This window comes from Adiantum capillus-veneris, chromosome 9, assembly GCF_014529385.1.
Source record: "Adiantum capillus-veneris isolate H3 chromosome 9, ASM1452938v2, whole genome shotgun sequence".
NCBI lineage: Eukaryota > Viridiplantae > Streptophyta > Polypodiopsida > Polypodiales > Pteridaceae > Adiantum > Adiantum capillus-veneris.
Window position 1 is genome coordinate 70,205,017 of NC_140939.1, and position 23,678 is coordinate 70,228,694.

General features: G+C 42.3%; 2 protein-coding genes across 3 annotated transcripts; one reads left to right on the top strand and one right to left on the bottom strand.

Annotated features, from left to right (window-relative positions):
- Positions 1 to 3,825: 3,825 nt before the first annotated feature.
- LOC147450647 (uncharacterized) lies at positions 3,826 to 6,541 on the top strand. Its single transcript, XM_086520765.1, has one exon. The coding sequence runs from the start codon at positions 4,051 to 4,053 to the stop codon at positions 4,408 to 4,410; it is 360 nt and encodes a 119-aa protein (XP_086376891.1). The 5' UTR covers positions 3,826 to 4,050; the 3' UTR covers positions 4,411 to 6,541.
- An 11,808-nt stretch (positions 6,542 to 18,349) lies between these two features.
- ARFC1 (ADP-ribosylation factor C1) lies at positions 18,350 to 20,741 on the bottom strand. 2 transcript variants are annotated; one of them, XR_015189149.1, is made up of 3 exons: positions 20,316 to 20,741; positions 18,753 to 19,215; positions 18,350 to 18,451 (listed from the first exon to the last, which is right to left on the bottom strand). XR_015189149.1 is itself a non-coding variant. In XM_086519791.1 (2 exons), exons 1-2 carry the CDS (start codon positions 20,505 to 20,507, stop codon positions 18,853 to 18,855), a joined length of 555 nt encoding a protein of 184 aa, XP_086375917.1. In that variant the 5' UTR covers positions 20,508 to 20,741; the 3' UTR covers positions 18,350 to 18,852. The 2 variants fall into 2 exon arrangements, 1 of the variants encoding a protein (XP_086375917.1); XM_086519791.1 differs by having other exon boundaries at positions 18,350 to 19,215.
- Between the last annotated feature and the right edge of the window lie 2,937 nt (positions 20,742 to 23,678).

Below are 23,678 nucleotides of genomic sequence, written 5' to 3' on the forward strand. Positions count from 1 at the left end.
CCCTTGTGTGGATTTCTTGCTCTCTCTATAGTACTACGAGTGTCTATGGCATCCCAGTTTTGGGATACAATCCCGTGGGTGCTTCTTAAATCATCCCACGGTCATGGAGGATCACAGTTTGATCTTTGCCATTATACTTTCAAGGAAAGAATTCCATAATCTACCACGCGGTAGCGGAAAAATTCAACTTTTCAAGTTGATTCTCATCATTCTGTACACGGTTAACTAGGTTGGTTACCGTTACCTGCTAGTTGAGCAGTTTCTACAAACGGTCTTACCAAGGGGTTTGACTACGTAGATTCTACCCAACGGGTTTGGATTGCGAAGGCAACACCCAGGGTTTCTAGTGCAATGTTGCTTGGTTTTTTCACAGGGGGGTAATGTACTCCTGTGCATTTGAATACGGGTAACTGACCTTTTAGTTCAATCCCCAGGGCCATGCCAAGGGCATGTTGAAACAAGTATTTTGGGCCGTAGTGTCCAAAGTACATTATGCTGTTATGAATCCACTTGTAGGATTCGATTTGGCACATGTTGACACATGGGATACAACATGGTCTAGGAACTCAAGAAGTTCAGTTTAGCCAGTGTGGAGCAATGAATGAAAGTCCCTCTCACTCTTGTCGCAGAGTGTTAAGAGTTACCTCCACACACAAGTACATCTTGTACTTGAAGGATGTTCCTTTTTACACATCCTTGCATGAGACATATTCCACATGTGGAGAATATATGAGTCTCTGTACTGACACTGGCGCCATTATTTCAATTATGTGTCACGACAAAGTCCAACTAGGTGCTGGTCACATCGTGTCAGGACGTGTCAGGAGCAATTTTTAGCACGACGTGTCAGGAGCAATTTCGTGGCAACAATTGTCGGATACTTAGAATGACTTGTTAAGGTACAAGTACTGCTAAACAACATTACAGATGGTTGTTTTGGCATATAGCAATTCTATGAGTTGTTAATGAAAAAGTTTCATTGTCTGTACCTAGAAGTGATCAATGTTTCACCCTCTATTGTGATTCAGACGTTTCAGCAAGGCTTGCAAAAGATTGCAACTGAAAGTATTTAGTTTCTTTTCAGAACTATTTACATTCCTTTTTAATGTGTGCTAGACGCATCACATTTGCCATAAGTATTGGCAAGGATCACCATGGAAATACAGGTTCGGATCAGTTTTTTGCTAAAGGCATGCACACTAGGTGTTATGGGCCCTAGTGTTTAGCAAAGGCTGATTTGGAAAGGCATGCATATTCCTCAAGTTGTTGCTTATGAAGCATTTTGCACTCTATGTGCACTATCTCTATGAGATTACTTTTGAGTCTACTAATCACCAATAGAGGTCATGGTTCGGTTTGAGTGTTTGTGGATTTTTCAAATTAATCATGATGGTTATTCCGGACATTGTTGAATCCTCAAGAATGTTACACGATATTGTGATTCCCATTTACCAGTCATGTGGGATTATTGTCTGTAAACCGTAACGAAACACACCTCAGTACTGTCAGCTATCCAAGGGGATAGGCAGATTACAAAGTGTAATTTTGGGCTAAAGGATATGCACAGTGCGTACATTAGCACCAAGCATATCCAATTAATAAGCATTTATTGCTCTATTTGGAGTTTACTTACTATGCGTTAAAGGGACTTAAACTTGGCCGATGAGTGACGTCAGCAAGTCACTTTCAAGAAAACTGAAAAAAGTTACACACTTTAGATTGACACATGTGTTTCCTATTATGATCTAATGTGTTACCTAAGTAAATGAATGCTATCCATCTATGATGATTCATGCATTCTTGTATTCTACAAGCTAGGATAAAGGTTTGTTAGTGCATGCACACTAGGTGTTATGGGCCCTAGTGTTTAACACTCTTTTGTCTAAGGTGGCATGAGACTACATCTCCAGTTGTTTCAAGGATGAAACCTCTCTTTCGAATGGAAGGAGTAAATCATCAATTATTCCTGTAACTTAAGTTATGAGCATGTTATAAACAAAGGTTTATATTCTGCAACTTAAGAAAGGACAATAGACATGCTAAGAGCATAAACTTGCTACGAGCAGAACATATAGGTGGCTACACCATTCAGAGGTGCTAAGAGCATACATTTAGGATATGCTAAATAGCATATGCACATTACAACTCTTGATATGATTCTTATGGTACGGTTATAAGATGATTTGACTAGTCTACAGTGAAGTCTATTTGCTTTATAACTTTTGTGAAAACTTATTCTTTTCACTCTAGTTTTCGAGGACAACAACACTTCCTTAAGGGGGGAGTAATGTCAGGACAAGGGTCCTACGGGGCAAGGCCCAACCTAGGGGGTCAGGGACCTAGGCCAAGGGCCTGGACTAGGCCAGTGTGGACTGGGGATCCGCTTAGGGCAAGAGCTAGGAGCTAGGCCTATATAAAGGGCGGTAGGGAGGAGGATCCTACGCTTAGTCTTCTAGGTATTACACTGGACATCTAATTTAGTTTCTTTAGTTTCTTGCCAGTATAGTAGGTGGCAGAAGAACGGGGTCACCCGCTCAAAAAGAGGAGGAGAGCATTAGCAAATGATGTTGGTCACATAGCTAAGAAGAAAGACAGGCCTCCACTAACGAGTGAAGAGAAATGCAGAAGGGATGGGAAGAAACCCAAGAAACTGATGGAAATTAGTGTCACTGTGGTTGTAGGCGGTGCTGATGTAGATGTCAACCTCTTGGGGCGAGTGCAGGAGTTTTGGCAAAAGAAACAATAGTAGGAATTTGCTCGGTGGAGAGGGGGGGTAGCGTGTTCCATTTGCACTTTCAAATGGTTATACATATAATGAGCAGCTCTCTTATAACTGTAAATAAGAAATGGAAATCCTATCTGGGTTGGGATAAGGACAATCCATCCACCGTGGGGCATGTGCTCTATTGAGGCAGAAGCACTTGCACACGTTTGAGGGTATGATTGGGTACTGTTTGAAATGCAAAAAGGATGGGAAGAAACCCAAGAAACTTATGGAAATTAGTGTCACTGTGGTTGTAGGCGGTGCTGATGTAGATGTCAACCTCTTGGGGCGAGTGCAGGAGTTCTTGGCAAAAGAAACAATAGTCTGCATTTGCTCGGTGGAGAGGGAGGAAGCGTGTTCCATTTGCACTTTCAAATGGTTATACATAGCTCTCTTACAACTGTAAATAAGAAATTGAAATCCTATCTGAGTTGGGATAAGGACAATCCATCAAGGGGGAATGTTCTCTGCCGAGTGTTGAGGCAGAAGAACTTGCACACATTCCAGGGTATGATTGGGTACTATTTGAAGGATGATGGCGAGCCCCACTTCCATATGCACAACATAACCGCGGAGGAGATGAACAAAGGCATAGAATTGCACAGCTTGTACGCGGTCGACGATGCAAAGAGCCGGATTTGCTTAACGCACAACAACATCTTCGATCACGCCTTAATGTTGTATTGGAGATTCCAGATGCGGCACCCGTTTGGAAATGGTTTCTTGGATACCCTACACAAAATGTTATGTAGTGGCATGTACTATCCTTCGTCGACATGGATCACACCATCTCAAAAACAAGGAATGAGTGTAAAAAAGATGAAAGCGCTTTGGACTTGTAAGACATTTCCATCTGCAATCACCTACCAGGATGTAGTGGCGATCTTTGTCGCAGATGATCTTTATCGAAACAGCCAGTCGAGACTGGATTGGTTTACATCACGCTGGAAAGATATAGAGGTAAGCAAAGGTAAGCAATACGCTCAGTTCATATTTTCTTTCGTGAGTCTATTTGCATATATGGGGTTGCTTTGGATTATGCAAGTGAAAAGATGATCGATATGAGCCCCACAATCGAGACAATTGTGGGTGGCGAGGCAAGTAGTGATGGCACGAGTGCCGAGACTAATGAGAGCCTGCGTGAGCTGGGCGATGAATACATGTTTTTACTTCACCGAGCTGAAGCAACAACTATTGTGATGTACTGTAATGTTGTTTACCAATTGAGTTTTTTGTGTGTACTATGTTAGACATAACAATGTAAACGTGTGAATTGCAGGTAAGCAATGGACACGGAGAATCAAGTAGGTGACCTTGAAGAGACACAGATGGAGGAGTCAGTGAACGATGTAAGTGAGGCGGCATTCGAGAGAATGGAAGATATCATCATGCAAATTTGGGCAGAGCTGCGAGAGCCCGAGGTGGACGGAAATGCAACATTCAAAAGTTGCATTTGTGGTTTGGTAGAGTCTGTAAAAAAGTCCGTTGAAGAATATCAAATCACTGTAACCGATGTACAGGTTTGCCGAATGGAGGAAGAAATAGCAGCATTAGAGAAAGCAGTTGTTGAAATGAAGAGCCAGTTGAATAGGCTAAACGCGATTGCGACAAGGCTTTGTAAAGGCTTGGATAGACAAGGGTTGTAAACCAAGCAGCATAGTTTTTGTATGGTTTGAAAAACTCTCTGTTGAAAAAAAATCAGTTGAGTAGCTTGTGTCATCTATTTGCTTTGTGAAATTCATTCTATGGCTACATGTTGACTTTTGGAGATAGCTTTGAAAGGTTTGGTTGAAAAAGTAGATGCTAAGGAATCAGCAGAGGTAACTCTATGGAAATTTGGACATCTGTTTTAATTTGCTTCCTTTAATTGTTGTCGTGTGTTGAGATTTTGGAATAGCTTTGGGAGGTTTGATCCAAAAGGTATATGCTAGGGAACATGGACATCTCATTTAGTTTCTTGGTGAAGTATAACACTTAGCTCTTAATCAAAAAGGTATATGTTGGGAAATCTCGACATCTAATTTAGTTTCTTTAATTTCTTTCCAGTATAGTAGGTGGCAGAAGAACGGGGTCGCCTGCTCAAAAAGAGGAGGAGAGCATTAGCAAATGATGTTGGTCACATAGCCAAGAAGAAAGGCAGGCCTCCACTAACGAGTGAAGAGAAATGCAAAAGGGATGGGAAGAAACCCAAGAAATTGATGGAGATTAGTGTCACTGTGGTTGTAGGTGGTGTTGATGTAGATGTCAACCTCTTGGGGCAAGTGCAGGAGTTCTTGGCAAAAGAAACAATAGTCGGCATTTGCTCGGTGGAGAGGGGGGGCAGCGTGTTCCATTTGCACTTTCAAATGGTTTTACGTATAATGAGTAGCTCTCTTATATCTATAAATAAGAAAATGCAATCCTATCTGGGTTGGGATAAGGACAATCCATCTGAGGGGAATGTGCTCTGCCGAGTGTTGAAGCAGAAGAACTTGCACACGTTCGAGGGTATGATTGGATATTGTTTGAAGGATGATGGCGAGCCCCACTTCCACAAAGTTGTGCACAACATAACCGCGGAGGAGATGAACAACAGCATAGAATTGTACACCTTGTACAGGGTCGACGATGCGAAGAGCGGATTTGTTTAACACACAACAACATCTTCGATTGCGCCTTAATGTATTGGAGATTCTAGATGAGGCACCCGTTTGGAAATGGTTTCTTGGATACCCTGCACAAAATGTTATGTAGTGGCAGATACTATCCTTCGTCGACATGGATCACACCATCTCAAAAACAAGGAATGAGTCTAAAAAAGATGAAAGCGCTTTGGACTTGTATGGCATTTCCATCTGCAATGACGTACCAGGACGTAGTGGCGATCTTTGTCGTAGATGATCTTTACCGAACAGCCTGCCGAGACTGGATTGGTTTACATCTCGTTGGAAAGATATAGAGAGGTAAGCAAAGGTAAGCAATACGCTTAGTTCATATTTTCTTTCGTGACTCTATTTGCATATATGGGGTTGCTTTTGGTTATGCAAGTAAAAAGATGACCGATACGAGCCCCACAATCAAGACACCTGTGTGGGTGGCGAGGCAACTAGTGATGGCACAAGTGCCGAGACTGATGAGAGGTTGCCTGAGTTGGGCGATGAATACATGTTGTTACTTCACCGAGCTGAAGCAACAACTATTGACGTATTGTACACATGTTGTTTACCAATTGAGTTTTTTGTGTGCACTATGTTAGACATAACAATGTAAACGTGTGAATTGCAGGTAAGCAATGAACATAGAGAATCAAGTTGGTAACCTTGAAGAGACCTAGACGGAGGAGTTGGTGAACGATGTGAGGAGCGAGGCGGCGTTCGAGAGACTGGGAGATATCATCATGCAAATTTGGGTAGAGTTGCGAGAGCCCGAGGTGGATGGAAATGCAACATTCAGAAGTTGCATTTGTGGTTTGGTAGAGTCTGTAAAAAAGTTCGTTGAAGCCGATGTACAGGTTTGATGAATGGAGGAAGAAATAGCAGCATTAAAGAAAGCAGTTGTTGAAATGAAGAGCCAATTGAATAGGCTAAACGAGATTGCGACAAGGCTTTGTAAAGGCTTGGATAGACAAGGGTTGCAAACAGAGCAACATAGTTTTGTATGGTTTGAAAAACTTTTTGTTGAACAAATCAGTTGAGTAGCTTGTGTCGTCTATTTCCTTTCCGAAATTCATTGTATGGCTACATGCTAACTTTTGGAGATATCTTCGAAAGGTTTGGTTGAAAAAGTAGATGCTAAGGAATCAACAGAGGTAACTCTATGGGAATTTGGACATCTGATCTCCTTTAATTGTTGCCGTGTGGAGTTTTTGAAATAGCTTTGGGAGGTTTGATCCAAAAGGTATATGCTGGGGAATATGGACATCTCATTTACTTTCTTGGTGAAATATAACCCTTAGCTCTATATCAAAAAGGTATATGCTAGGGAATCTGGACATCTAGTTTAGTTTCTTTAATTTCTTGTAGGAGGTCCTATTTTTTTGCGGGCTCATTAAGTGGAATCTACAAAGATTCTCGCATCCCTTCTTGGAGACGAAAAGTGGAGGGACAAGGCACGTGGGTGGAGAGAGAGAGAGAGATGCCAGGTGTGGTCGCGAAGGCGCAAAGAGTCAGAGAGATTTTGCTATGAGGACAGCATTGCAGCAACATCCCGAGGAAGGGGAGACAATCGCAGGTGTATGGTGTGGAGGGAGATATGCCATCTCTAAGGCGAATTCAGAGAGAGGGGGGAGAGGGGGGGACGGACGAGAGACCTGGAGCGTAGGTCTATGCAGTGAGCAAGCCAAGAGGAGCAAGAGAGAGATACACAATCTCTTAGGGCAGAGGCGGGGAGAGACAAGGCACAAATGGGACACAACGAGGGAAGCAAGGAGGAGCGAGCAGTCCACAAAGCTAGCGATGGCGGCGGCGGTGGGGAGGGCGGGATGCATAGCAAGATGAAGGCCCCATATTTGCACCAAATCTAGAAGTCAAATTAATTAAGGTGCCCGATTGTAGACCCAATAGTAGGGTAGACTGTGCAGTCCTAGCATGATAACATTATGAAAAAAACACTTGGAAGCTAGTGGATCGACCAACAAAGATAAAAAACAAAGTGGATTTGAAAAGTTAAGTACAAGACTCATGGTTCATTGGAAAAGTACAAAGCTAAGTTAAAAGCAAAAGCTTTTTCACAAGCCGAAGGTGTGAAACCTTTTGCCCATAACCACTATCCGGAGAGAGTTTGTTTTGGCCAGTTTTTTCAATGGATGTGAACTCATCTTTTCTTAATGGACATCTCAAGGAGGAGGTATATGTAGCCCCATTTAAAAAAAAGTGTTTGCACGATAAAGGCTTCATATGGCCTAAAGTAAGCACCAAGACTGTGGTATAAAAGACTAGATAGTTTTTTCAAACAATTTGTTTTTGAAAGTGCTTATGATTATCTATCTATCTATCTATACTATTATAATGGGGGAAGGGATTCCGACCCTCCCTCCCTATCTGTAAGGTGCATCGGAAGTGAATGTTGAACTTTGCTCAAGATGAGTGCTCTGAACTGTGCTCAAGATTCCTTTTACTTACGGAAGGGAGAGCCTTCCGTTCCTTTAGTGAGAGAGTGCAATGGACACAAACAAAGTGAATGACACTGTGCATGAAGGTGTTGAGATTGAGAGATAGAGAGAGAGAAGAATACGACACCAGAATGTTGTCAAACCCTCCTTCAAAGGCCCCACTCTCTATGGCGAGAGCAGTCTACTATTGATTGCATAAATCTCTACAATGCTTGGACTTGACGACAATGTCGACGACGATGAGATGGGGCTGAAATCTGAAAATGCTAAGGGATGAAATTTGTAAATCTTTATCTGCTGAATTCTGACTCTATGTCAATGACGATGTCGATGACGACGGTGCAACGACAACGCGCTGAAAACGCAGATGCTGAAATTTGAGTTTTTCGGACTGAAACTGCAAACTTCGTGAGATCTGATCGTGCAACGAGGATTTGCTACGGGAAGGTGAGATCTGCGACGTTCGGGACTTCTACTGTGATATCTGACTGCTGAAAACTGAAAACGTTGATGCTTCTAACTGTTCCGTCACGAAGGATCTACAAAACATTAGGTTGGTGTGCTGGTCCAAAAACGCTAAGCTGAAAATGACTCCTGCTGCAAAAACGTTGTGAATCTGTTGGTGCAAACCGCTAACGCTAGTGCTGATCTGTACCTTGTTGTCGCCAGGTTGATACAGATGCAAAAACGCTGGCTGATCTGGGTTCTTGATCCAAAAACGCTAGCTCATCTGCTGTGATGCAAAAACGCTAGAGAAACTCGAGGTCCTGCTGCGAAGTTGTCTATGAACAAGCGCTCTTGCTGCCTCTTCTTCCAGACAGTGCTAGCGCTAGGTTTCTTAAGTACTTGGCTAGTCAGATTGCCCTACCCACTTCCCAATAAAAGTCATTAAAAAATAATAAGTGAAAAATGTCAAAAATAGGGAAAATAGGTCTATGCACTGTAAAAATGCTCCTGATGGGTTCTGATGGAAATCTGATGATCATGTTGTATGCAACCAGAGGATATGCATCTAATCTAAGTGTCTGGACATGCACGGTCTATAAACAGACTCACAAAAGTGCCAGATCACTTCCTATTCTAGACTGACAGAACTGAATTGAACCCTTGTCATGAAGTAGCTTGTCCATGTACACATAGGGTTAGATGTGTCACGTGACATCCCCTCCTTTTCAAAGGGAGGTACTAGAACCGAACTGCATGGCATCGAGGGAGATCACCAACAATGTCTGGAATCCTGGAAAGGACTCTTCGCCGGCCCACTCTGATACATGGGTCATGCGATACTTGAACTTCATAAAGGTCTGCAACGCTTGCTTCTTTGGGCCACGTCGAAAGCGACACAAAGTCTTCTTTGATGCTTCAACTTCGTCTATGGTCATGCGTCTACCTTCGTCAAGAATCTTCGAGGATGAAAATTCCTGAAACCACTTCCAACAAAAAAACGTGAACATACCCATTCTATGTAAACTGACTGGAAAAATTTTAGTCTTTAAAACAAACTGTGCATGCAATGCATATGAACAAAGTGACGGAGTGCCAAACCGTTCATCAAACACATGCAAACAATGAGATCGAATCTTTTCTTTTTGATCTAAATCAACTAACTGTGGCAAACTATAATGGAAATGCGGATGCTTGATGCTCAATCCTTCTTGTGCTCTTTCCATGACTGTGTCATGCCAAGAAAGAGACATGGGACGTGCCTTCCTTGAATGCATACTTTTCATCTTTTCATGAGAAATCCGCATATATCCGTGCTCAATCATGAGTGAATCGTGCTGAACGAACAAAATGTCAGGCCTATGAAAAGCGATCACATAAAGACGTTGACTAAAATACAGGAAACTATCACGAATGAAACACTCGATCAATGCATGCTGACTAATCATGCGAACACATAGTACTTCCTGTGAGGGTTATTTGGACCTAGGCTCGAGAGCCAAGATCGGTTCTTCCTGATTGGTCAAATCTTCCCGTGGGGGTTCTTTGGACCTAGGCTCGAGAGCCAAGATCGGGGTGCTTCGTTATTGATCGTCTCTGCAATGAGGTTAGCTTCACTGAAGAAAGTATCAACTAGCACATCATCCTTGTGAACAATCACATCATCTTCATGCATATCATCATGCTTGTGAGAAATCACACCTTGATCATCATGCAAATCATCATGCTTGTCCTTATCATGCAAATCTTCATGCTCATCAGTATCATGCAAAGCCTGTGTGTCTTGCTTTGGAGAAGAAGAGACTGAGAGAGTCTCCTTTGCTCGAATCTCTGCATCTGTGCCTGCACTTGAGAAAAGAGTCACAACATCTCTTTCATGTGTCGGTCGTTCGTTGCTTGTCTTGCTTTGTTCTCGCGATCAAATGCTACTTGTCTTTCTTTGTTTTCGTGATCAAATTTTGCTTCTCTTTCTTTGTTCTCGCGATCCAACTTTGCTTCTCATGCTTTGGCTTCCAAGCGTGCTTGCTCGTGCCCACGCTCTATGGATGCCATTCTTTCTTCGTATTCACGATCTATGGCTGCCCTTCTTTCTGCTTTTCTTGCTTTGCGGTCTAACTTCCTGTCCATCATCATCTTGTCGAAAGCCTCCATAGGAGTTAGTGCAATCCTTGTCATAGATGGAGAAGGGGGAGGGTCGGAAAAACCTCATGGTGGGGAAAATTCTTCTTCGCCAACTCCATGCTCATCACCTTCATGCAAAGTATCCATTCCGCTTGGCGTGATGACCATCCACTGAAGTCTTTGGTTCTTAAGTTCAGGAGGAACTTGGGTTCTTGTGGGTCTTGGGTTCTTGAGGGTCTTGGGTTCTTGAGGGTCTTGAGATTCTGGAGTCTTGAGGTTCTTCTTTAGCTTGCAATTTGTGTTAGAGAAGGATCTTCTCTTCACCCAAGTTCTGCTCTTTTCCGTGGGCGCACCCCTTGGCGGCCTTGCGCTCACACCAAGGTTGCTTTTTCCCACCTCACGTCGATTGGCCGGCCGCTAAGTGCACGGTCCACTCTCAATGAGTGAAAAGAGAAACAAGGAGAGGCTCGACAAGCCCTTCTTTCTTGGGTTTCCTGTCACTCTTCAAAAACACGATTAGGAATCGACATGCCCAAGAGGACTTCGGTTACGTGCGACCGCAACAAGCAAAAAAAATTATGTGGTTCTTATGGTTCTTTCCTTGAGTGATACAAAACACTGCCAAAGCTCTGATACCAATGTAAGGTGCAACGAAAGTGAATGTTGAACTTTGCTCAAGATGAGTACTCCGAAGTGTGCTCAAGGTTCCTTTTACTTACGGAAGGGAGAGCCTTCCGTTCCTTTAGTGAGAGAGTGCAATGGACACAAACAAAGTGAATGACACTGTGAATGAAGATGCTCAGACTGAAAGATAGAGAGAGAAGAATACGACACCAGAATGTTGTCAAACCCTCCTCCGAAGGCCCCACTCTCTATGGCGAGAGCGGTCTACTATTAATTGCACAAATCTCTACAATGCTTGGACTTGCAGACGATGTCGACGACGATGAGGACGACGACAAGACGGGGCTGAAATCTGAAAATGCTAAGTGCTGAAATCTGCAAATCTTTATCTGCTGAATTTTAACTCTGTCGATGATGATGATGCAACAATGACGCGCTAAAAACACAGATGCTGAAATCTGTGTTTTTCAGGTTGAAACTGCAAACTTCGCAGGATCTGACCGTGCGACGAGGATCTGTTGCGGGAAGGTGAGATTTGCGAGGTTCGAGACTTCTACTACGATATCTAACTGCTGAAAACTGAAAACACTGATGCTTCTAACTGTTCCGTCGTGAAGGATCTGCAAAACGCTAGGTTGGTGTGCTGATCCAAAAACGCTAAGCTGAAAATGACTCCTATTGCAAAAACACTGTGAATCTATTGGTGCAAACCACTAACGCTAGTGCTGATCTATACCTTGCTGTCGTCAGGTTGATACAGATGTAAAAACGCTGGCTAATCTAGGTTCTTGATCCAAAAACGCTAACTCATCTACTATGATACAAAAACGCTAGAGAAACTTGGAGTCCTGCTGAGAAGTTGCCTGTAAACAAGCGCTCCTGCTGCCTCTTCTGCCGAAAAGTACTAGCGATGGGTTTCTTAAGTACTCGGCTAGTCAAATTGCCCTACCCATTTCCAGTCACTTAAAAATAATAAGTGAAAAATGTCAAAAATAAGGAAAACAAGTCTATGCATTGTAAAAATGCTCCTGATGGGTTCTGATGAAAATCTAATGATCATGATGTGTGCAACCAGAGGATATGCATCTAATCTAAATGTCTGAACATGCACAATCTATGAACAGACTCACAAAAGTGCCACATCACTTCCTATTCTAGGCTGGCAGGACTAAACTGAATCCTTGTCATGAAGTAGCTTGTCCACATACACAGGGTTAGATGTGTCACGTGACACTACCACATGTCGATTCTTCCTCCATCCGGCCAACCTCAAGCAATCTAGCGTGCAACCTACGGCACTCAATGCACTCGGGGAAGGAGAAATAGGCTAGGGAAGAGAGAGAGAGAGAGAGAGAGAGAGAGAGAGAGAGAGAGAGAGAGAGAATCCCTTTAGAGTAGAAAGAAAGCCCCTTGAAGAAGTGAATGTCCAAAATAAAAGCTTCATGTGAGGAGATAAAGGGAGTGATCTTAATGTGTTCTTGGAGAGGATGCCCATATTCAAGGAGAAGATTTTTAAGGATAGAGGGGGGGCCATCCCAAACTCCAAAAGCATCATCTATGAACCTCTTGAAGTAGAGGAGAGAAGGAGAAGAGATAAGGTTCCCTCCTTCTTCTAAGGAACATAAAAAAAGACAAGCATACACCACCGCAAAGTTCGACCCCATTGCGGTGCCTTTCACTTGATGCCAAAACTTCCCTTGAAAGGAGATGTAATGGTGGTTGAGAATGAGAGAGGCTAAGGAAAGGATGAAGCTAACTTTTGGATAAGGAAAGCGACCTTGGATAGAGTTTCTAAGTGCGTAGAGTCCATCTTGGATAGGAATGCTAGGGTAGAGTGACTCTACGTCAAAAGGTAAAGAGAGTAACGTGAGGAGAGAAAGTGATGGCGGCTATGTCTAAGATGAGAGAGTGGGAGTCCTGGAGGTGTTGTTTTTTGGCAAGGAGTATGGGAAAAAGTTGCACATGTAGCCACTTAGAGGCATTCTCCAAGGTATAACTCTTGTAGGAACAAATGGGGCGGCCTGGTTTATGGATTTTAGGCAAAAGGAAGAAGGGACAGGGTTTGGGAGAAGATTGAGAGGAGGAGAGGATATAGGATCTTTCTTTCGAAGGAAGGAGATGAAAGTGTGAAACAATGGAAAGAAGAGTGGATTGAACAAAAGGTAGTGGAGGTGAAGAGATAGGAGAGTAAGTGAGAGGGTTCAAGAGGTGGCGTAAGGCGTCTTTATTGTACCAAGATTGGGAGAGGATGATGGGGCCAAGGTTCTTATCGGCTGGCTTGATTATAATTTTACGATCATTCTTAAGAGAGGAAACAGCTCTTAGTAAGAGGGGCTTAGTGAAAAAAGGTGGAGAATGGCTAAGGAGAGGTTTTAAAAGAGAGAGAGCATCATTAAAAAAAAGTCGTAGGGTGGTGGAGTGAGAAGGCGGGTTCCAAGAGGGATTGGGGATAGAAAAAGGAGGGGGAAGGAGTGCATTCTTATTGGAAGCGGAAGAAGAGAGAGGGAGTGAATCTTTAAAAAAGATTTTGAGTTGTAAGCTTCTCTCAAGATTGGCATAAGCCTCGAGGATAGAAGAGGAAGGTGGAGGAGGGGAGAGGGGGATGTAGTTGAGTCCAAGACCCAAAATTTTGGGCTCTGCGGAGGAGAGGGGGCGATTTGCCAAGTTGTGAAAGGAGAAGTTGGTTATTTTATTTTCAAGAGAGAAGATTGTTTGCTTACTTAAGGCCAAGATTTTGTAGAGAAGAGGGTTGGTGAGGGGAAGCCAATATTTAAGCCTTTTTCTAGCATCGTGGTAAGAGAGAGAAAGAAAGGAGGAGTTACATGGAGGAGGAGTCCAAAGGTTTGGGAAGAGAGGGGTACGGGAGAAGAGCAAGTGGACCCAAGATGAAGGGTGCTCTTCCCCTATTTCGTCCTCCTCCTGCATTTCAAGTTTTTTAAACCTCTATGATTTTTGGGGAGGCTATTCTTGGAATGGGGATGGTGTGGGTGGGTGGAAAGGGGTGGAAGAATTACAAGTGTTAAGAGGATAATTGGGTGTTTTCAAGAGGGGAGGCACAAAGGTGGGGTTGGGAGAGGGGGAAGGAAAAAGGTGGTTCTTGGGGGAAGGGGTAGGAGGAAGTTTACAAGGGGTGGAAGAGAGGATCCCCGAGGAGAAAGATTTGGGTTTTTTGAAAGGTTGATGCAAGACCACCTCATGAGAGGCTCTAGCCAAAGGGAGAGGTTTTTTATTGTGGTTTACACGATGCGAGGCTTTAAGATGCGGCGGCCTCTTTGGGGGAGGTGAGAGAAGGTTCTTCATTTGTGCGGTGACCTCATGGTGCACTAATTCTCCTAGTACTTTGGCTCTCTCTCCCTCTTTCTCACCTCTCGCATTTTCTTTTGGCAAAGGTGTTGAGTCGCTCGCTTAGAGTTTAATTAGCCACTTAGGCTTTCAACTAAGCTTCTTTGGGCCACGTCGAAAGCGACACAAAGTCTTTTTTGATGCTTCAACTTTGTCTATGGTCATGCGTCTACCTTCGTCAAGAATCTTCGAGGATGAAAATTCCTGAAACCAATTCCAATAGAAAAACATGAACATACCCATTCTATGTAAAGTGACTGGAAAAATTTTAGTCTTTAAAACAAATTGTGCATGCAATGCATATGAACAAAGTGACGGAGTGCCAAACCGTTCATCAAACACATGCAAACAATGAGATTGAATCTTTTCTTTCTGATCTAAATCAACTAACTGTGGCAAATTATAATGGAAATGCCGATGCTTGATGCTCAATCCTTCTTGTGCTCTTTCCATTACTGTGTCATGCCAAGAAAGAGACATGGGACGTGACTTCCTTGAATGCATACTTTTCATCTTTTCATGAGAAATCCGCATATATCCGTGCTCAATCATGAGTGAATCGTGCTCAACGAACAATATGTCAGGCCTATGAAAAGGGATTACTAAAATACAGGAAACTATCACGAATGAAATACTCGATCAATGCATGCTGACTAATCATGCGAACACATAGTTCTTCCTGTGAGGGTTCTTTGGACCTACGCTCGAGAGCCAAGATCGGTTCTTCCTGATTGGTCAAATCTTCCCGTGGGGGTTCTTTGGACCTAGGCTCGAGAGCCAAGATCGGTGCTTCGTGATTGATCGTCTCTGCAATGAGGTTAGCTTCACTAGAGAAAGTATCAACTAACACATCATCCTTGTGAACAATCACATCATCTTCATGAATATCATCATGCTTGTGAGAAATCACATCTTGATCGTCATGCAAATCATCATGCTTGTCCTTATCATGCAAATGTCATGCTCATCAATATCATGCAAAACCTGTGTGTCTTGCTTTGGAGAAGAAGAGACTGAGAGAGTCTCCTTTGCTCGAATCTCTGCATCTGTGCCTGCACTTGAGAAAAGAGTCACAACATCTCTTTCATGTGTCGGTCGTTCATTGCTTGTCTTGCTTTGTTCTCGCGATCAAATGCTGCTTGTCTTTCTTTGTTTTCGCGATCAAATTTTGCTTCTCTTTCTTTGTTCTCGCAATCCAACTTTGCTTCTCGTGCTTTGGCTTCCAAGCGTGCTTGCTCGTGCTCACGCTCTATGGCTGCCATTCTTTCTTCGTATTCACGATCTATGGCTGTCCTTCTTTCTGCTTTTCTTGCTTTGCGGTCTAACTCCCTGTCCATCATCATCTTGTCGAAAGCCTCCATAGGAGTTAGTGCAATCCTTGTCGTAGATGGGGAAGAGGGAGGGTCGGAAAAACCTCATGGTGGGGAAAATTCTTCTTCGCCAACTCCATGCTCATCACCTTCATGCAAAGTATCCATTCCGCTTCGCGTGATGACCATCCACTGAAGTCTTGGGTTCTTAAGTTCATGAGGAACTTGGGTTCTTGTGGGTCTTGGGTTCTTGAGGGTCTTGAGCTTCTGGAGTCTTGAGGTTCTTCTTTAGCTTGCAATTTGTGTTAGAGAAGGATCTTCTCTTCACCCAAGTTCTGCTCTTTTCCGTGGGCGCATCCCTTGGCGGCCTTGCGCTCACACCAAGGTTGCTTTTTCCCCCCTCACGTCGATTGGCCGGCCGCTAAGTGCACGGTCCGCTCTCAATGAGTGAAAAGAGAAACAAGGAGAGGCTCGACAAGCCCTTCTTTCTTGGATTTACTGTCACTCTTCAAAAACACGATTAGGAATCGACACGCCCAAGAGGACTGGGTTACGAGCGACCGCAACAAGCAGAAAAAATTATGTGGTTCTTGTGGTTCTTTCCTTGAGTGATACAAAACACTGCCAAAGCTCTGATACTAATGTAAGGTGCAACGGAAGTGAATGTTGAACTTTGGTCAAGATGAGTGCTCCGAACTATGCTCAAGGTTCCTTTTACTTACGGAAGGGAGAGCCTTCCGTTCCTTTAGTGAGAGAGTGCAATGGACACAAACAAAGTGAACAACAATGTGAATGAAGATGCTGAGACTGAGAGATAGAGAGAGAGGAATACGACACTAGAATGTTGTCAAAACCTCCTCCGAAGGCCCCACTCTCTATGGTGAGAACGGTTTACTATTGATTGCACAAATCTCTACAATGCTTGGACTTGCCGAGGATGTCGACGACGATGAGGACGACGACGAGACGGGGCTAAAATCTGAAAATGCTAAGTGCTGAAATCTGCACATCTTTATCTGCTGAATTTTAACTCTGTCGATGCAACAACGACGCGCTAAAAACGCAGATGCTGAAATCTGTGTTTTTCGGGCTGAAACTGCGAACTTCGCAAGATCTGACCGTGCAACGAGGATCTGCTGCGGAAAGGTGAGATCTGCGAGATTCGAGACTTCTACTACGATATCTAATTGCTGAAAACTGAAAACACTGATGCTTTTAACTATTCCGTCGCGAAGGATCTGCAAAACGCTAGGTTGGTGTGCTGATCCAAAAACGCTAAGCTGAAAATGACTCCTGCTGCAAAAACACTGTGAATCTGTTGGTGCAAACCATTAACGCTAGTACTAATCTATACCTTGTTGTCACCAGGTTGATACAGATGCAAAAACGCTAGCTAATCTAGGTTCTTGATCCAAAAACACTAACTCATCTACTATGATACAAAAACGCTAGAGAAACTTGGAGTCCTGCTGAGAAGTTGCCTGTGAACAAGCGCTCCTGCTGGCTCTTCTACCAAAAAGTACAGCGTTAGGTTTCTTAAGTACTTGGCTAGTCAAATTACCCTAACCAATTTCCAACAAGTCACTTAGAATAATAAGTGAAAAATGTCAAAAATAAGAAAAATAGGTCTATGCATTGTAAAAATGCTCCTGATGGGTTCTGATGAAAATCTGATGATCATGATGTGTGCAACCAAAGGATATGCATCTAATCTAAGAGACTGGACATGCACGATCTATGAACACTCACAAAAGTGCCAGATCCTATTCTGGACTGACAAGACTGAACTGAATCCTTGTCATGAAGTAGCTTGTCCACAAACACAGAGTTAGATGTGTCACGTGACACCACATGTCGATTCTTCCTCCATCCGGCCAACCTCAAGCAGTGTAGCATGCAACCTACGGCACTCAACACGCTCGGGGAAGGAGAAATAGGCTACGGAAGAGAGAGAGAGAGAGAGAGGCAACCGCCGGCAATACTAGTATGTCCCAAGGAAGAATGAGATATATGCCATTGTTAGGTTGTACTTAGTAGACTTGGTTCCCAGAGACGATAATAAAGAAAGCAGATTCATAAAGATTAAGCCCAAAGTTTGAGATGGCAGACTCTACACTACTGTTTGAGAATTGAAAACATAAAAAACTCCATTTCTCAAAAAAAGTATCCCAAGATGGAATGTGAGCCTAAGCTCCCCGACGAAAATGAATGCTAAAACTCTTCACTAAAGAATATTCGTTCTTGACAGACCTGAAGAACTTCAAAAAGCTTGGATTTTCTGGTGTAATTGCACCATATATCTGACTTGCAATTGGAGTGTTGAGCAAGTTCTCAAACATACATAGAGAATCTCATTGGAAGAAGGTATGTGTTCAAAGGTACAAGGGTGTTCAATAAGTTCTCGACAAATCTAGAGAATCTCATTGGAAGGCAAGTATGTGTTTTAGGATACATCAAGGGTACAATGACTGGAACAAGGCACTTCCGTCTTGAGAAGTTGAGTAGTTTGATTCAAGGGAATTTTTACATGTTTAGGTGTTCCACTGAGGACGACATTCTATGAGCACCACCAAGACAATATATACTTCTGGTACAACTAGAAAAAAGAATTGACTAAATTGAGGGGAAGAGGGGGGAGGGGGGGGGGGCCCAAGAAGTGCTAAGTGCAACTTCAAAAGAGTAGCCGAATTACAAAGAGAAAGGAGTGTGAAGTATAGCCCAACACACAATAAACTTTACTCTTCACTCTTGGTATCTCTGTCAATAAACAATCCCTCTCAGTATCTCTCTTCACTCTTGTTCTCTCTCTCAACGAACAATCCCTCCCAAGTGAGTACTACTCAAGCTACCTTCAGCAAGGTGCCTATTTCAAGAAAAACACAAACACCCTAAACATATGAATGCCTATTGGAAGGGGGCATCAGAGTATACTACAAGCAACCACAACAGGAAAACCTATGACAAGCCATGGCCCTTGTGCTGCAAGTTCTTCCAAAACAAGAGTAAAGCAGTGAAATAGTACATTGCATGTATCTCCTCTCTATCACAAGTAACATACCTCTCAAGTACACGAACATCTGCTTTGAGAACAAGAATGGCCATCATTTAAAATCAATGGCTTCACAATACAGCTTGGAGCAGCCAATCAGGCTGCAGTATCAACTTCCCCCTTTTTGCCCAGAGACATGTTGTGCGACCCACCCTAAACCATCATAAAGGCCCTCTCCAGTCAAAGCACAGCAAGCTTGAATGTGCCAATCATGGTTTTTGATGCTGTGGAGAGAGAGGGCATCACTGATCTCTGCCGCTGTCATTGCGCCTTTCAAATCCTGTTTGTTGGCAAAGACAAGTACAACCGCTTGCTGAAGCTCATCATGCTGCAACAACCGGAAAAGCTCGTCTTTCACAAGAGCAATCCTTGCTCTATCTGTACTGTCTACTACAAGGAGAACTGCATGCGTGCCCCTGTAGTATGTTGCCCAGGATGGCCGCAAACTATCTTGACCACCTAAATCCCAAACCTGTAGAAAAGACAGCTTAGCATCCTCAGAACTAAAAACAAATAGCACACCAATGGCCAACCATGCAATCATCACAACTGTAAGGTGTTGCATTACCTAATTTCACAACTAAAAGCCCAAATTCACCTTTAAAGGAAAAGTGCAAGGTATAGACTCATCATAGACATCCACAAGACAATATGACCATCAGCTCCATCATGTATAGTATTGACTAAATAAGACATCCCCACTAGAGTCGTCAGAGCCAGATAATGGGTGTAGAAGTAGGTACCAATCTGTGTTGTCACACACACAAGAGCATATATGGATCCTACAAACAAATATATTTACGCTCCTAAAGATAGCTTTACTAAGCATAGGCAATGCTTCAACTCCCACATAGAAGACCTCCCAATAAAACCAATTTTTCAGGCTTTAACTGCAGAAGTGCTCAATCCGACAACTTCCTTAAAGGATGAACACCCGAGACGACATAACTATACATAGCTGAATCTCCAGACCGCCCAATGTAACTTTCCTTCTCATATCTAAAGAAGCAGTAAACAAGACATGTAAAGTGTATGTTGTTGCAAGCACGGCCAAACTAGCTACAATAGTAGATTGCGTACCAAACATCAAATCACAAATGAGCACAGCAAGAAAAAAAGCTTCTATTCATAAGATAAAGCACTGTCGATTATGCACTCACTAAAACAAGAAGACAAACTCTGATTAAAATGTAAGCAAAACATGCTTTGAAAAACAGAATCAAGCATAGCTTTTGGTGCATTGATCTCAGAACAACAAACCTCATTCCTCGTCCAAAATCCTCATAACAGAACTAAAGCAGATAAAGGCAGGAAACGATAAAAACACTGTGGAACGAATCAAAAGTGATAAGTAAGAAGTGGATGCAATTCTAGATGATGTGTAATTTCTGTGTGGGTGTATGTGTGCGAGGCGCTCGTGCACATGCAAGCACATCACCAAAGAATTGTGCAACTAATCAAAACTAAGAACCAGCACTCCAAAGTGTGTTCCATTCTGAGATGTGTGTGCACCTTCTCCACTTCACATGCAAGAACACACAAGTAGACAGGGTAAAGGAGGGTGTTCCATACCTCGAATCTGATGTTTTTAAAAATAACCTCCTCCACGTTGCTCCCGATGGTGGGCTGCGTGACCACCACATCCCCGAGATGAAGCTTATAAAGAGTGGTAGTCTTGCCCGCATTATCCAAGCCCACGACAACAATTTTGTACTCTTTTGCAGGGAAAAGGGTGAACCAGAGGCGCGAAAAGAGACCCCCCATAGCCTCTATTCAGTTGCGCTTGAGGAGGAAGAAGATCAAATAGCCTGAGGCTGTGCCCTTTTCCCGCACGAGAGTTGAAAATCACAAAAAAAGCTTCACTAGCACGAAATTTGACTATGGTGTGCTTCGTTTTGCCTTACTTCTGCGAGGCGATCTGCTTGTTCGCCGTTTAGGGTTCCCTCTCTTCGTTGTCTGCGGGTGCACGATAAGAGATTTATCTTTTACCTTCTTCATAGGAAGTAGTCAACTTTTATATACACAGAGACTAGAGAGAGAAACACTCGGCCAAAGGGGTAAATCTTAAATCTTAGAGAGAGAGAGAGAGAGAGAGAGAGAGAGAGAGAGAGAGAGATGAAATGTACTATTAATGTTCTCGAAAGGCCAAAATGACCTATGAGATCAAAATATACAAGTGATACAACTATCTATGCCAAAAACTAAGTACTGAAATGAAATGAAACTGGAATGAAACTAAATACAATATCTTTGACATGGGTGGGAAAGTAAGACTGAAAAGGTAGGTATTGAAGGTAAGACTAAGATGGGAGGAGATCATCTAATGAACTGTCACATGGGCCTTTGCAGTATCCATAGTGAAGGAGCGGTTGGACCTCGCTCTCTCTTTCGCAATGATGGCATGAATCCTCCTCTGTATTGATTGTCTCTGAGATGGCTTCCCTCTAAGCCCTAGTCGTTTAGATTAAAGCAAGTGTGTAGCTCTATTAGTGACAACACCTCGTGTGGCTACTCTCTCTGTAATCTTTGTTTGTTGTTAGCTTATGCCTGTCGATAGAAAGTATGTGATCTATCTATGTACTGGCCCTCTATGGCCTGGTGGTTTGCTCCTCAAGAGTGTCTCCTTGAGTCTGTGTATCGCAAGTAGATACAAGCCTAAACATCTTTGATCCGAGAGAGAGAGAGAAGAGAAGAGAGACGAGAATTACAGAAACACTCTAAACCAAAGAGAGGGGGAAATCTTAATTGTCATATAGTAAGGACTTGTAAGGTAAGAATGTGTAAGAAGAAACTTATCAATTGTAGAGAGAGAGAGAGAGAGAGAGAGAGACAAAGGAGAACTTAGATTTACTTCGTAGAAACAATCCCAAGAGACCTCAAAGATCTATCCAACAAATCTTGAATCCAAGACTTGATACTTACCACACTTGGGTGATTGAAAGGTTATTTTAATCTCCTCTTCATAATCTCACACACACACACAGCTTTGAGAAGAGACAAGATGAGAGAGCGAGAGTTGGGCTTGCTATATGCTTGCAACCCTCACATGGCCACCTACTCCCATGCTTTCCTTCACCCTACACATGTTGCTGTCGCTCATCACCCTACGCTCGTTCCTCATCGCACCCATCCCTGTTGCGCTACATATGTACCCTATTCGGCACAATCGGCTTGTACTATACCAACTACTCTTCTCGACTCACTATTGACCTAAGTGACATCATTGTAGCAACATAGTGAGAGGATAGGCTAGCACTCCTCTTATCCACCTCCTTGTTTATAACAACTAGGGCCCCTCGTGTCATCGTCCCAGAGCCGAGCTCCGTAGGGCACTTGTCCTCGCTTTATTCCCCCCTCGAAAAGAAGTTTTTGTCCTTGAAAACAAAGGTGGGAAATTTCTTCTTAAAAGTACTCAAGTGGCACCTTCTTTAGGTTTATTTTTCCACTTGACTAGCACTTGATGAGAAACATGATGTCGTGCCAGTAACTCATAAGGATCCCTAATTTGTTCAGGTTCATGGATTAATTGAAGGCTTAATGAAATCAAACAAGTCATGTTGATTAACAACATTGTCGTCCTGATATAATATAAGCGTTGTCATCAATGACTTACATGAAATATGGGATGGATGCAAGAATGTGCCAAAAAACATCACAAATTACAATGTTTATGCAAACGTGATGCAAACTATTTATGTGTACTCACATGATGGCCCGAAAGAGGCTTGGCTTGGCTTTTAAGCATAAATATTATCAACAAAATATCTAATCTATAGGACAAGAGCACATCGTATGAGAAATTTTGCCAAAATTTTAAATTGTTCATACCTCTTTGTATTCCAACAAAATTCCATTTTTTAAAATCCATTTAGTATGTATACATGTTTAAAATATCTTGTATATTAACTCAAGTGATAACATACATAAATTAAGAGTGATTGATTCAAGGTGAATTACGATACACAACTCCAAAAGGTGAATTTTTTGTAGCAAAATGAGTGGTGTTATTATATGCAAATTGCAAAATATCTAGGTAGTAATGCCATTTCTTTGGTTGAGATTACTTTGAGAAAATAAATAATAGTGTTGTTTGTCGTTTTGATTCATGATGAAATAAAGAAATAAAATCAATTGTAGTACAAAGATCTTCAAATAAAGTGGTTCAAAAAGCATTGCAAGACTTTGAATCTCTATACGAACTCATTAGCTTTGGCAACGTGCTTGCTTTAAAAAGCGATCATTAACAACACATATCATGCGCATGAACATTAAGTGGAAAACTGGTAACAAAACGCAGTGAAATGTGTTCTTGAGGTCTTTTTAGAATAGAAAGTACAAGCAAAAGACTCAATTTCTTATATATGGAAGACTTAACCTTTAGAAATAACAAACAAGATGAGACATAGTGCTTTACATCAATGTACACAATCGGCCAATAAAAAGCATGACATAAATTTTGAAATGTGGCTTTGCAAATCCTCTATGACTAGCATACGACAGCTTAGTGTATACTAAAAAACAATTAAGTAACATTTTTAGTCATAAGTAGCCATGTAGTCTTAAAGTCTTCATTCTATGCATGAGTACTTCAGTATTGTATTCAAAGCATCAGATATAGCATTCTCTTTACTAAGTTGGTGTTGAATGCTAGATTGAAAACATTGAAGAAAACCAACACATTTACTGTGCATATCATCAATTAAAGGATGCGACAATAAATGCTTAATAATTTGTTGATTAGTCTTTATATAATGAACTTGGTATCTATCAAAGAATGTTTCTAGATTTTCAATGCACATATGAATCAAATTTTCGTCATGCATACTATATTTAGATTCAAAAACTTTATCATGCACAAAATTGCACCAATACCTTTTTCACTTGCATCAATAACCGCAACAAATAAAAAGGTATAGTGACATCAGATAGTTATAA